Genomic DNA, 13732 nt, shown 5'->3' on the forward strand with positions numbered 1-13732 from the left:
GATTTGGACCGTTGGACCTGGGAAGGCAGTTGTCAAGCTCTGATGCATGTACCCTGCTGTTCTGTTAGCTCCGCTCTACAGTCCTGGAACAGAGTCTCATTCAGAGCACATCAACAGCACCATACAGCTCTGAATTATGGTGCTGTCTGATTTCAGGTTAAACTGAGCAGCCAAGAACAGAGGGAGGCCATCTCCTACTGCTCTCATTAGGATGTCAGAGATAGCTCAGACAGCTGGCCTCACCTGTGTGTATTCGTGCGTGATTGTGTGTGCGCGTTTGTGTGCGTGCGTGTGTGTGCGTGCGCGCGTGTGCACATGATGTTATTTCCTCCGAGCCATGCTGGTGTCCTGCTCAATGAGGCGGAACGATGAACCGGACCCTCAGTCCCTTATCAACCCATCTGTCTGATAAGTCTACAGCCCATGCACCGGCCTGACGGCGAAGTAGCTACATGCCACCTCTTAAAACATTACAGCATGATAGCAGTGTGACATAAATCCTAACACCACAAGAAATCCCACCTAACTCATGGCGACAGCCAGCAACTGAGATAGCTAAGTTCTCCTTCTGCTGCATGGTCTCTCGCAGGCGTAGACATTCAATAAACCCAAAAGCCTTCTCGCCAAATGCCTCAGTGATTGTCTGTTGACTATCATGTGAAGCCCTCGTGAAGATGTCATAGTTTGAAGATGTCATAGTTATTGCCAGGACTAAGCCCTGGCAATAAAGAAGCACATTATCCATCAGATGAATCCACAAAAAGCAAATAAAAAAATGTTTATTTATTCTCCTCTAAAGCTGCTCTCTTAGCCCGACCCTGTGAGTTCTGTATGTTCTGTATACTCACTCTCTACAGTCACTTTACAGATGGAGGATCTTAATTTGATCACTATTTTGTTGCTGAGAATGCAAACGTGTAGTGTATTTGAGTTTTAAAAAGGCTTCTAAAGTTAGTCATTTCCACTTAGAAATGTCCTACTTGATTTGCCCTAATGGAAAATGTAGCAAACCCTACAACAATGTCCATTAAATATAATCCACATAATAATTCACATTTCCTGTTGCTGCAGGATTATTTTCCTGCTGTAGCAAACTAGATCAAATTAAGATCCTACATCTGTACACACAAAGAACACACACACACACACACACACTAGTAGACAGGCCCAGACGTACACAGGCAGAATACACTGACAGACCATTTCATCCTCCACGTCAGTGGGCAAGTCCTGCTGGGGAGCTGCCGACAGCATTGACATCGCCCTTGTCGCAGTTCCCTCTGACAAATAGCTCTATCCAACAGAGTAGAGGCAGCAGACCAGTGTCTGTGTGCACAGTTGTGGATTTCTGGATAAACCCTTAATACTTACTGTGTTAGCGGTCCCAGGTCTGTTTGTGACCCTTACTTGCTACCTGTTGCGTACAAGTTTAATGAATGACAACAGAAGAGAAAAAGCGAGAGCTGTGAATGAAGACTGGGTTCTTAGAAGGCAGGGGGGTTGCTCTGTGAGAGTCAGAGAGGGAGAGTTGTCTATCCAAGCACACAGAGAAGCATCCACATCCTGGAGCAGTAGTAGCATGGCCAGTGATTCGTGAAGGACAGCGTCGAGGCACGCTCCCCGTCTCGGTCTCTCTCCCTGAGCCACGCATCACTGCCTGCGTCAGGCTCTTTATGGAGTCTCTATGTCAGCGCCATTGATTGGATTTACCCATTCTACTAACCAATTTACGGCATGACACGCTCACAGTCCCCATAGTCCTTTAAACAAGCCAGAGAAGATGTTGCACTAGCTCCTCTTTATAGTGGCCACTAGTGACTCGGGATCACATCTTTGTTATGAACACTTAGACAGAGAAGGGTTTGTAATCCAACCTCTACACCATGGGTCAGTGTGGATTGGAACTTGGCATGGTGAGAATAGTAATACAAGTTCCAAAATTCAAAATGGATTTGGAGAGGTTAGCCTTAGCTATATGAGATGGGTTCAACCCAAGCAGAGACTGGGTCAGTGTGGCGCATGGTTTTCAATGAGCAAACAGAAACACCCTTCTGGGTTTAGAGGCCCAACGTTTTATGATCTATTTATCTGCTCTGTCCCCTGCACACGGCTGACAGGTGTTGGACCTGATCCCAGGCCCCGGTTTCCCAAAAGCATGTTAAGGCTAAGTTCATCGTTAGAACAATTGAGCTCAATGGTTTCAACAATGAACGTAGCCTTAAGGTCCTTTTGGGGAACCGGGCCCAGGTCAGTGTTTGATCAGATAGATATCTGCATTCTCATGTCCTGATTTGGGCTGTAACCGATGAAATCATCAGCAGCAGAACATATACCTTTCAACATGGGCAGTATCGATCCCATCGACCACAGAGGTATAACCCCCGAACCCAACGAATTACTCCACGTGGAGGTCAAAGGGCCTCAGGGCCTCCCGAGTGGCGTAGCGGTTTAAGGCATTGCAGTGCTTGGCGTCACTACAGATCCGGGTTCGATCCCGGGCTGTGTCGCAGCCGGCCGCGACAGGGAGCCCCATGAGGTGACAAGAATGTAACTACCAATTGGATAACACGAAACGCGTCCTTCAGTTCCACACAGTAGGCTACACGGTCCAACAGTGACGGTCGGTCTCTCTGGGACTAGGCCTAGTAGCTCTAAAGAGGAATGACTTTCATGTGTTTACTTTTGAATGGGGTTGTGTTTACAATTGAATGGGGTTGTTTGTTTATCTGCATTAAGGAGTCCAGTCAGTGTGCAGCAGCAGTACAGGATGCATGATGGTAGATCCTAATTAAAGAAGTATTCAGCAGCTCAACTTCAATGTGCAAATTACCAGCGCCAGCCAATTAGTATGCTAATATATTAATTCCTCTTATTGCTGATTAAGAATTCAGGATTTTTTCCTTCTGCTCCATATGCACACAAATACCCATACACTTCCCCTGCAGCTTATTATTGAGCTCATTTATTTTCTGTGTTCATTTACTACCAATTTCTTTTTTTCTTCTCTTGGTCTTTTTTCCTCTTATATTTACAGTGCAATTAAAAAAAATATATATATATATATATATATTTCACCTTTTATTTAACCAGGTAAGCCAGTTGAGAACAAGTTCTCATTTACAACTGCGACCTGGCCAAGATAAAGCAAAGCAGTGTGACAGAAACAACAACACAGAGTTACACATGGAATAAACAAACGTACAGTCAATAACACAATAGAAGAATCTATGTACAGTGTGTGCAAATGTAGTAAGAGTAGGGAGGTAAGACAATAAATAGTCCTTAGTGGCAAAATAATTACAATTTGGCATTAACACTGGAGTGATAGATGTGCAGATGATGATGTGCAAATAGAGATACTGGTGTGCAAAAGAGCAAAGAATAATAATAAATATCGGGATGAGGTAGTTGGGTGTGCTATTTACAGATGGGCTGTGTACAGGTGCAATGATCGGTAAGCTGCTCTGACAGCTGATGCTTAAATTTAGTGAGGAAGATATAAGTCTCCAGCTTCAGTGATTTTTGCAATTCGTTCCAGTCATTGGCAGCAGATAACTGGAAGGAAAGGCGGCCAAAGAATGTGTTGGCTTTGGGGATGACCAGTGAAATATGCCTGCTGAAGCGCGTGCTATGGGTGGGTGTTGCTATGGTGACCAGTGAGCTGAGATAAGGCGGGGCTTTACCTAGCAGAGACTTATGGATGACCTGGAGCCAGTGGGGTTTTGCGACGAATATGTAGCGAGGGCCAGCCAACGAGAGCATACAGGTCGCAGTGTTGGGTAGTATATGGGGCTTTGGTGACAAAACGTACTGTGATAGACTGCATCCAATTTGCTGAGTAGAGTGTTGGAGGCTATTTTGTAAATGACATCGCCGAAGTCAAGGATTGGTAGGATAGTCAGTTTTACGAGGGTATGTTTGGCAGCATGAGTGAAGGAGGCTTTGTTGCGATATAGGAAGCCGATTCTAGATTTAATTTTGGATTGGAGATGCTTAATGTGAGTCTGGAAGGAGAGTTTACAGTCTAACCAGACACCTCGGTATGTGTACAGTGATTCCTCCTTTAAAGGTTGCGTCATACTGCGGCACACCTTGCGTGCTGCTGCAGCATTCTGTGGCACGTCATTTTATTCTCAGCCATTTCTTCTGTTACTGCAAGTTATTGCTAGTTTGACCACCAGAGGGCATCTTTGAGAAGCATTTGATAGTATTCCGTATTGGCATTACCAGAGAATTTAAAACATTTTTTGTCATAACATAGTATATGGGATTGATTTTAAGAAATTTGGCTTAATTAATTTGATTCATACTTTGGTGTTTCCATTCAGAGAGAAATTGTCAGTTTGTAAATTCATACTGTTTCGCTCTCGGAGCGCACACTGGACATTCGGGTCAAGGAGTAGGGTTGATTTGAGCGTCCTGGCCTTACAACGGCAGTCAAGCACCCAAGCTAACATTGGCTAGCTACTTCCAGACACAAATGCGACCACTCTGACCATTTTACTCGCCCTAACAGAGCTGGTAAGGCCGTCGTTTTGAAGTAATCGCGAAAAAACAGGCCTCGTGCATTTTTCACCCTGCCAGCTCCTATTAGTTCTATTGAGCACCGTGGCACCAACTCGCCTTCCGAACGTTCTATTCCCTGCTTATTGTTCAACGTCACAATGCCTGCTTCTCTATTGTTGGCAATGAGACCTGCCCACGTTGCTTTATAGTTAAAATGTAAACAACAAAATGTCAACAACAAAAATAATATTGGAACTCTGCGGTCTTCCCATTGTGTCCTATGGGGGAAATATAGGCATAAGTCCCGCGATGCAAGCTCGCAACTTTTAAAGGAGGAACCACTGTAGTTGTCCACATATTCTAAGTCAGAACCATTCGGAGTAGTGATGCTTGTCGGGCGGGAGGGTGCAGGCAGCAATCGGTTGAAGAGCATGCATTTAGTTTTACTAGCATTTAAGAGCAGTTGGAGGCCACCGAAGGAGTGTTGTATGGCATTGAAGCTCATTTGGAGGTTTGTTAACACGGTGTCCAAAGAAGGGCCAGATGTACACAGAATGTTGTTGTCTGCATAGAGATGGATCAGAGAATCACCAGCAGCAAGAGCGACGACATTGATATATACAGAGAAAGGAGTCGGCCCGAGAATTGAACCCTGTGGCACCCCCATAGAGACTGCCAGAGGTCCGGACAACAGACCCTCCGATTTGACACACTGAAATCTATCTGAGAAGTAGTTGGTGAACCAGGCAAGGCAGTCATTTGAGAAACCAAGGCTGCTGAGTCTGCCGATAAGAATGCGGTGATTGACAGAGTCGAAAGCCTTGGCCAGGTCGATGAAATCGGCTGCACAGTACTATCTTTTATCGATGGCGGTTATGATATCGTTTAGGACCTTGAGCGTGGCTGAGGTGCACCCATGACCAGCTCGGAAACCAGATTGCATAGTGGAGAAGGTACGGTGGGATTCGAAATGATCGGTGATCTGTTTGTTAACTTGGCTTTCGAAGACTTTAGAAAGGCATGGCAGGATGGATATAGGTCTGTAACAATTTGGGTCTAGAGTGTCTCCCCCTTTGAAGAGGGGGATGACCGGGGCAGCTTTCCAACCTTTGGGGATCTCAGACGATACGAAAGAGAGGTTGAACAGGCTAGCAATAGGGTTTTGCTAAAATTTTGGCGGATAACTTTAGAAAGAGAGGGTCCAGATTGTCAAGCCCATCTGATTTCTAGGGATCCATATTTTGCAGCTCTTTCAGAACATCAGTTATCTGCATTTGGGTGAAGGACATGCAGAGCTGTTGGCCGGGGTAGGGGTAGCCAGGTGTAAAGCATTGCCAGCCGTAGAAATATGCTTATTGAAATTCTCAATTATAGTAGATTTATCGGTGGTGACAGTTTTTCCTAGCCTCAGTGCAGTGGATAGCTGGGAGGAGGTGCTCTTATTCTCCATGGACTTTACAATGTCCCAAAACGTTTTGTAATTACTGCTACAGAATGCACATTTCTGTTTGAAAGATCTAGCCTTAGCTTTCCTAACTGACTGTGTATATTGGTTCCTGACTTCCCTGAAAAGTTGCATATCCCGGGGGCTGTTCGATGTTAATGCAATGACTTCATTTATTTAGCTTCCCCGTTAATAAGCATCGACAGAAAAACAAAATAAGCATTGCAGGTCTATCTTAAGTCTACCAACTTTGGGTTTTCCTTCCGGGATGACGACGTTAACCATACAGTGTCTAACTCATCGAGCCGTGTTGTTAGTCACAGACAACTCCCACACTGTATGAGATTGTGTAGGACAAATAAAGTCCTTGTTGCTTGCTAATCAGTCTTCCTTTTCTCCACCACAGTGCTCAGTGGACTCTGTTCTAACGACTGCCCCGGAAACGTCAAGGTAAGACTAGTGTCTCTGTGTATGCATGTGCATTGTAACGCAATGAAAAAAAGAGAATACAAATTCTCGAATCATTTTTGAGAGAGTGAAAAGGCTTATCTTGTAACTAGTCAGTCTGGCCATCTTGGTCCTGTAAGAGCCTCTGCTAAATGACTACAAATGGAAATGTCCCCACAGCTAGTGACGGACAGGCTTGGTGCTGGTCCTGTCGTAGTGTTTGTGTTGTTTGCCTCGCCACTGTGTGTCCGCTCACACTCACCCCACCATTGCCTGACTCAGCCGGGTGATTGATGGAGCCCATGTCTGGAGCTTTGGGCTGTTTTCTCCGCTCTCCTCCTCCTTAAGTCCCTCACATCCATCACTCTAACCCTCTTCTGTCCGTCTGTCTTCCCACCTATTGTCTCGTTGTCTATCACTATCCACCTCCTCCCTTTTAGTTTCCACAGAGCCTTTGTTCAATTTCCAATCCCTGTACTGTACAACTGTTCAGTCTGATGAAGCTATAGGCCTACATGCAATGTATAGTACTGTACTGTGTGGGAGGGTCTGTACTGTGTGGGAGGGTCTGTACTGTGTGGGAGGGTCTGTCGGTGTGGGAACCTGGCTGCCTGCCATAGCGTTTCATTAGGCTGTTAAAACCGAGGCAGACAGAAAGCTCTCTTCATTAGGCGTCCTCGGCCCATAATGAAGAGATCATACAGCCTCCATATGACCACTCAGTCATTTACTGCTCCTCAGAGCCCCACCCCGCAGCATGCTGAGAGAACCGTCTCCCCACAGTACTAGTGGTGGGTGGAAAAAATGTATAGTTACATATCTGGATATGATTTTTGACGATGTGTCGTTTTGACAATATTGCAATATTATTTTTGCACTAGTTAGCTGTACTTGAACCAAAACTCCAGTATGTTTCCTTCATAGCTTGTTCTCCAACTTCGTTTTAAATAGGGAGCCAAATGGTTTTCAACACTTTTATTTCCATGACTGATCAAAACTCTCTTCTGTCGCCCTGCAGCAGACATATGATGAGCAATATGTTTGATCATCCAATAGCAAAAAAATCACAGTATAGAATCGCAATACATATAGACTCGTTAGAATTGCAATACATATGGAATCGTGAGAATCGCAATACATATGGAAGTGTGAGAATCGCAATAAATATGGAATTGTGGGAAACGTGGGAATCGCAATACATGCACTGAGTGTACAAAACATTAGGAACACCTTCCTAATATTTAGTTGCATCCCTTGTTTCCCTCAGAACAGCCTCAATTTGTTGGGGCATGGACTCTACAAGGTGTCGAAAGCATTCTACAGGGAAGCTGGCTCATGTTGACTCCGGTGCTTCCCACAGTTGTGGCAAGTTGGTTGGATGTTCTTTGGGTGATGGAACATTCTTGATACACACAGGAAACTGTTGAGCGTTGATTTAAGTACCTTTGAACTGTTGAGTGTGAAAAAAACAACAGCGTTGCAATTCTTGACACACTCAAATCTGGCATCTACTACCATACACTGTTCAAAGGCACTTAAATATTTTGTCTTGCCCATTCACCCTCGGAATAGCACATATGCACAATCCATGTCTCAAGGCTTAAAAATCCTTCTTTAACCTGTCTCTCTCCCTTCATCTACACTGATTGAAGTGGATTTAACAGATGACATCAATAAGGGATCATAGCTTTCACCTGGATTCACCTGGTCAGTCTGTCATACAAAGAGTGGGTGTTCCTCATGTTTTGTACACTCAGTGTTTCTTATCGGCACCAGCGTATCGTGATAATATCATATCGTGAGGTCCCTGGCAATTCCCAACCGTACACAGTACACTGTAGAGCTGATGAAGGCCACAGAGGTCAGGGCTCTTTCAGACAGGAAACCCGGAGAAACGGTTGGGTGGGTCAAGAATTGTGAAAGCCCTTTACCAAGCAGCCTTGACTCAGTATAGCGCTACACTACAGTTTGTTAGGGCAGTGGATTTCATTCCAAGCCGTTTTAGTGGCAACTTGTGTATCATGAGGTCTAGCGTTTATGTGGCTTTGGAGTGCAACAACTTGAAAATAAAATCAGTTGTCGTTTAAAAAAATAATAATTCAGTACATATCTGTAAATGGCTACCACAATGAGAAGGACCTTTCAAAAATCTACTCAGAGGTGGTACTGCATCGGTAACTGGTATCTATGTTAAGCCATCCAGAAGATTACACCGGGCTCTAAATCAGAAGGCGACCTAACTTCATGTATGATCACTCTGTTCAGGCCTAAATGTTCCCCAGTCCTCCCTTGAAGATACAGAGAAAGCTACATAGCATCGGCCTAATTTACGTTTCAGGGGGAACATTTTCATTTTCCCCCGAACCGTTTAAAAATTAATCTCCGATTCGCCACATTGTGCTGTTCATTGGCATTTTGAGGGATTACCAGGAGCAGTGGGGAGGACTGCATAATGCAGAGGATGTGATGGAGCTGGCTGTGATGTCAGGCTCACTGTAGCCTGTCCTCCGTCTGCTGGAACCTGTGCTTTATTTCACCCAGAGGACAGCTCTAGCTTCCTAGAGCTGCCGGGGTTTGCACCCAGATCCCCATTGGCTTCAGAAAGGTCAAGGAGGGTTGGCACACGCTCTGTACACACAGCCAAAACCTCCTGAGGCGAGTCATGGAAGGGGACAGATGTCTGTGTTAAGACTTTGGCGTCTGTGTTGAGAATTAAATGGTGGGAGATCAGTCGTTTCAGGGATAATGGTTCCACTAATATATGTGTTCATCTCTAATGCTGTGTGTGTGTGTGTGTGTGTGTGTGTGTGTGTGTGTGTGTGTGTGTGTGTGTGTGTGTGTGTGTGTGTGTGTGTGTGTGTGTGTGTGTGTGTGTGTGTGTGTGTGTGTGTGTGTGTGTGTGTGTGTGTGTGTGTGTGTGTATTTTGATCTTGCAGCCGTTTGGTGTGAACCAGCCTGGACCGTACGTTAGCTACACTACTGTGGACTCCAACGGCTACCTGAAGAACGCCTCAGGTAAGTCCAACGTGGACAGATACTGTGAACAGTTGACAGTCGGCCAGCCGTCTTATACAGGCATTCTGGCAATAGTGCAGATTGGGTGGGCCGTCAGCCATGACAGTTGTTGTCTATTGGGAATGGGGTTGAATACAGACTTCCCCTCTATACTTGGAGGTCATAATATCTGCTGCGGTAGCAGGTCTGAGTGACGGGGCTGTGGTGTTGGTGTGTGTGTGTGGGTGAGAGGCCTTTTCCAGGGCTGTAGCCCCAGGGGTTTAATTGAAGCCTGGCTTCTGTGTTTTCCCAGACAATCGCCCTGTTGCCCATCTCACCGGAGGTTATCTCACCGCCCGGCCTGATAATGTTGACACAGCGCGTTTCCTGCTAGAGAAAGGCATGATGGGTAGAGGGCTCCTGGTTTGCTTGCTAAGAAACGGCGGGCTTTGTTGCTGTGCTCTTTGTTAGGAGGTTGAAAGGGAGGAGGAAAAGAGCCTCCTGCCTTTGGGGAAAAATAAAATTGATTTGATGAAAAAGAACCGAGCTATACGTCCGAGATAACGTTTCACGGGCTCAGTGAAGAGGAGGGTGAAAGAATAGAGTTCGTAACAAAGATCTGTAGGAAAGGTTCTGTGTCTACGTCTGTGTGACTGGGTGGCTTGGGGGCAGAGGTGGAATTGCCACGTTCCGGGTCACTCAGTTAGGTCCCCTTCATCAGAATGGCTTCAACACAATGACAGAATTTCTCTAATGAAGCTAGCCGCATTCCTCAATACAAAACTATACCGTAGAGCCTATGGAATGGGATGGTTTGTATTGTCGCACGTAGCAAAATCACTTAGCCAGCCAGAGTAGCAATCAATGTCAGACTGAGCTATTTAACCTGAAAATTGGTTAAAATGGCTGAATTGTAAGTGCACACCTGCACTGTAAAGTGGTCTTTATACCCAACCTAGTTCAGCCTGAACAAGGCAAACTAGACATTAAACCATGACCCATTCAGTCTCATTGTTCAACACCTGAGAACTGAACTGATAGACACCAGCATTACTGTTTGTTAATTAAGTGTTTTGGACCTGCCCATGTTGGTCCGGTCCAAGGTGTGACTGGTGCCAGTGAAGAGCAGGCCAGCTAAAGCATGACACGGGGAGATAGTTCTGTTGAATGGACAGGACAGATGAGTTGAATTAGGCCTAATGTCTCCCCCGCTGTCTCGAGGAGGTGACAAGGCCATTTCAAAGACAAATTGCAAAATGGCTTAGAGGACAGATGTTATTTTCAGAAAGCTGAGGAATGGATTCAAGCATTTGCAAGATTTCTCAGTGAGTAATTCCATTTTTTATCTTTTTTGTCTTTTACTTTCCATCGTCTGTGTCTGGGTATCAACATAGGACAGCAAGGCCTAAAAACCAGAGTATCTATTTGAGTGTCTAGCTACATCCTGTTCTGTTGGAATCATCCACTAATGGAAAACGCAACAATACAGTAGTCATTTTGAGAAGAACACTCTTCCATCACTCCTCTCCCTCTGTGACAGGACCCCGTTTATAGGGGCAAGAGAATAGACCAATCAGTCCACAAGGAGTACAATCAAAAGAACCAGAGAGTCAGAAAGCCCTCTGTCTTTCCAAACAGTTTGTTTATTGTTCAATAATCCCCAACCGCTATTCAATTTTGCAGGACTCTCAGACGCCAAACCGTGAGATTAAAAATCTCTATTTCTTGTGTTAAAGGTAAACTTCTCTCAAGGTTTGGAAACCTTGGAAACACTCGAACCTTGACAGAGGAGAGGGAAACGGCGAGGTAAACCTAGAATAATACATGTCTGACTGGAGGGAATGAAGAAGAATAGAAGTTCAGATAGTCCTCTTTGCAGAGAGGAATCTTCAGGAGAAAAAAGGAGATTTCCCTTTCTCCCATTCATGTTTGTTATCTGTGTGGATGTTGAGCCTCCTGGTTGTGGTCAAGGCTATTTAAAGACGACTTGGATTAATTTAAAGCCCAGATTTGGGATTCAACACCCAAACATGCAGCACTCAACATGCAGCGGTTTAGGGTTGTCCTCTGACCCTTGTGCTGGAGCTCTGCTCTGTGGGCTTAAGAGCAGCTGTGTCTGCACCAGACAACTCTCCCTGAGAAGGTCATCTAACAGGCTGACCTGAGGGAAAAGCCCCAACACCTGCCCTTCTGGAGGCTGAGCCAATGAGAAGGAGAGTGAAAGGCCAGAGCTGTGTCTACACTGACTGAGGGAGATGCTATGGGTATAGGTTAGATATACTGTACAGTATGGAGAATGACTGGGTCAGCCCTGGCTAGGTTATTCCCAGGACTCCTCATTTGACAGTAATAAAGTGCAGTGCGGGACAAAGCCAGTGTGTGCAGGGTGATTTAAAGTGTATTTATTCTAGGGGCATGGGGAGAAGGCAGGTAGACTGACAGAAATGAGCGATGATGCGCGGACTGTCTGCCCTCTCTACTGGGGCCCCACGCTCTTCATTTACTCTTCAGCACTAAAAGAGAGGGAAAATAGGTGACAGAGGGGTGAAAGTCAAATACATGAATGGATGTGGAAGGAAAGGACTATAGAAAAGACATACTGTGGAGGGAGCGGATAAAATGGCTGAAAAATAGCAGCAAATGCGGCGAATAGTGGCAAGTGGGTAATGGAATTAAGATCTGGGTCAATGGACACGAGGGAGTAGAGGGGACGGGAGAAATAAAGTGAAGGTTCAGGAGGTAGGATGCAATCTACACACTACACTACGCTGTGGTCCACAGATAGTGCTCTTACCGCTGTGTCACAGGGCTTCAAGCTCTGATTGGTGAACCTGCGTACGTAACTCAGACCCAGCTCGGCCATCTCGTTATAGTATTGAGCCTTGGTTAAAGTGCTGGTTAGGCAGCTCCCGTCATACTATCACGTATGGCAGTGGCCCATGTGTGGCGGTTAGCCTCGGTGCGCTGCGGTGTCTCTGTTTCGCTGGTTCTGTGGAAGCCTGGGTCTGTGATGTTGAGGCTAAGGGACATAGGGGGTTTAAAAGGCATGGCTGGCTGGTCCTGTCAGATGATCCCTGGCTACTCTGCCTGGCTACTCTGCCTGGCTGCTCTGCCTGTGTATCGATCCCTAGGACCCAGGCGGTCTCCATCTCCTCATCTCCAGCTGGAGCTAGTGAATCAACCAGCAGAATATTAATGCGGGCTCTGCCTGCCGTGTGTGTGTGTGTGTGTGTGTGTGTGTGTGTGTGTGTGTGTGTGTGTGTGTGTGTGTGTGTGTGTGTGTGTGTGTGTGTGTGCGTGTGCGTGACCATACGTGTTTGTTTGTGTGTGTGTGTGCGTACTTGATTGACTGTGTGGGAGGGTAGTTCATTTACTGTTTGTGCAGCAATGCATGTGCTGTCTGGTCCTCAGAGAACCAGTGGTCCATCTGAACCTCTCACCTTAGTCTCCTCACCCCTCGGGCTATTTATATAAGGCCCTGTTATGCAATAGCTTACCTTTCCCCTCATTCCTTATCCCCTATGGAATTAGAATTCAGCTATATTAGAGATGAATATTGACCTTAACAAAGGTAGAGTTCCGTACCGTTGGTTTCTGTGCAATTTGGATCAAGGGAGTTGTTGTTCTGCACAGTTAGTAAATCAGTAGGACATATAGAGTAAGCTACAGTCCCCTGTGGGTTTTAAAGGTACATCTATATGTGGTGGGTGTGGGGTACAGCTAGGGGTTTTAATGGTACATCTATATGTGGTGGGTGTGGGGTACAGCTAGGGGTTTTAAAGGTACATCTATATGTGGTTGGTGTGGGGTACAGCTAGGGGTTTTAAAGGTACATCTATATGTGGTTGGTGTGGGGTACAGCTAGTGGTGTCAGGCATAATAAGCAGACAAGATCGATTACCCTGGACTGGTGATGACAGGACAACGGCTGTGTGTGTTTTTTTTTCACTGCGTAAGGGAAGGAAGGAGGGAGGGAGGGCTAGTCTCTCTGTGCACAGAGAATACTGGATGAAATGAAGCAGAGGAATCACAGTCAGTTGAAAAATGACGGATGGTGAATGAACAGTACCACTGGTACAAAACAGGAGTGTGGATGCGCTCTCTCTATCCACCTATCTCTCTGTTCCATCCCTCTCTTCTTCTCTGCCATGGTGCCGGGGCATTTGGCTGGCTCATTGGAAGGGAGGAGCGGAGGGAGGAGAGGAGAAGGAGGGATGAGGAACAAACAGCGAGGGAACTTCGGCAGGCTCTGTTTAATTAGGCAAATGAGGATGGAGGATTAGGGACAGCAGAGAATAACACCCCCCCCTCCGCACACAATCACTGTTCTATGCTTTGAGA

General features: G+C 45.9%; 1 protein-coding gene across 2 annotated transcripts in view; it reads left to right on the plus strand.

Moving 5' to 3' along the window:
• The window catches only part of LOC139563295 (T-cell immunomodulatory protein-like), a 118852-nt gene that overhangs the window by 84138 nt on the left and 20982 nt on the right, over positions 1-13732 (plus strand). For both annotated transcript variants that reach the window (XM_071381854.1, XM_071381853.1), the window contains exons 13-14: positions 6357-6400; positions 9334-9412. In XM_071381854.1, the coding sequence (XP_071237955.1) occupies positions 6357-6400; positions 9334-9412 (123 nt within the window). The remainder of the gene's footprint in view (positions 1-6356; positions 6401-9333; positions 9413-13732) is intronic.

This window comes from Salvelinus alpinus, chromosome 33 (genome assembly GCF_045679555.1).
Source record: "Salvelinus alpinus chromosome 33, SLU_Salpinus.1, whole genome shotgun sequence".
Taxonomy (NCBI): Eukaryota; Metazoa; Chordata; class Actinopteri; order Salmoniformes; family Salmonidae; genus Salvelinus; species Salvelinus alpinus.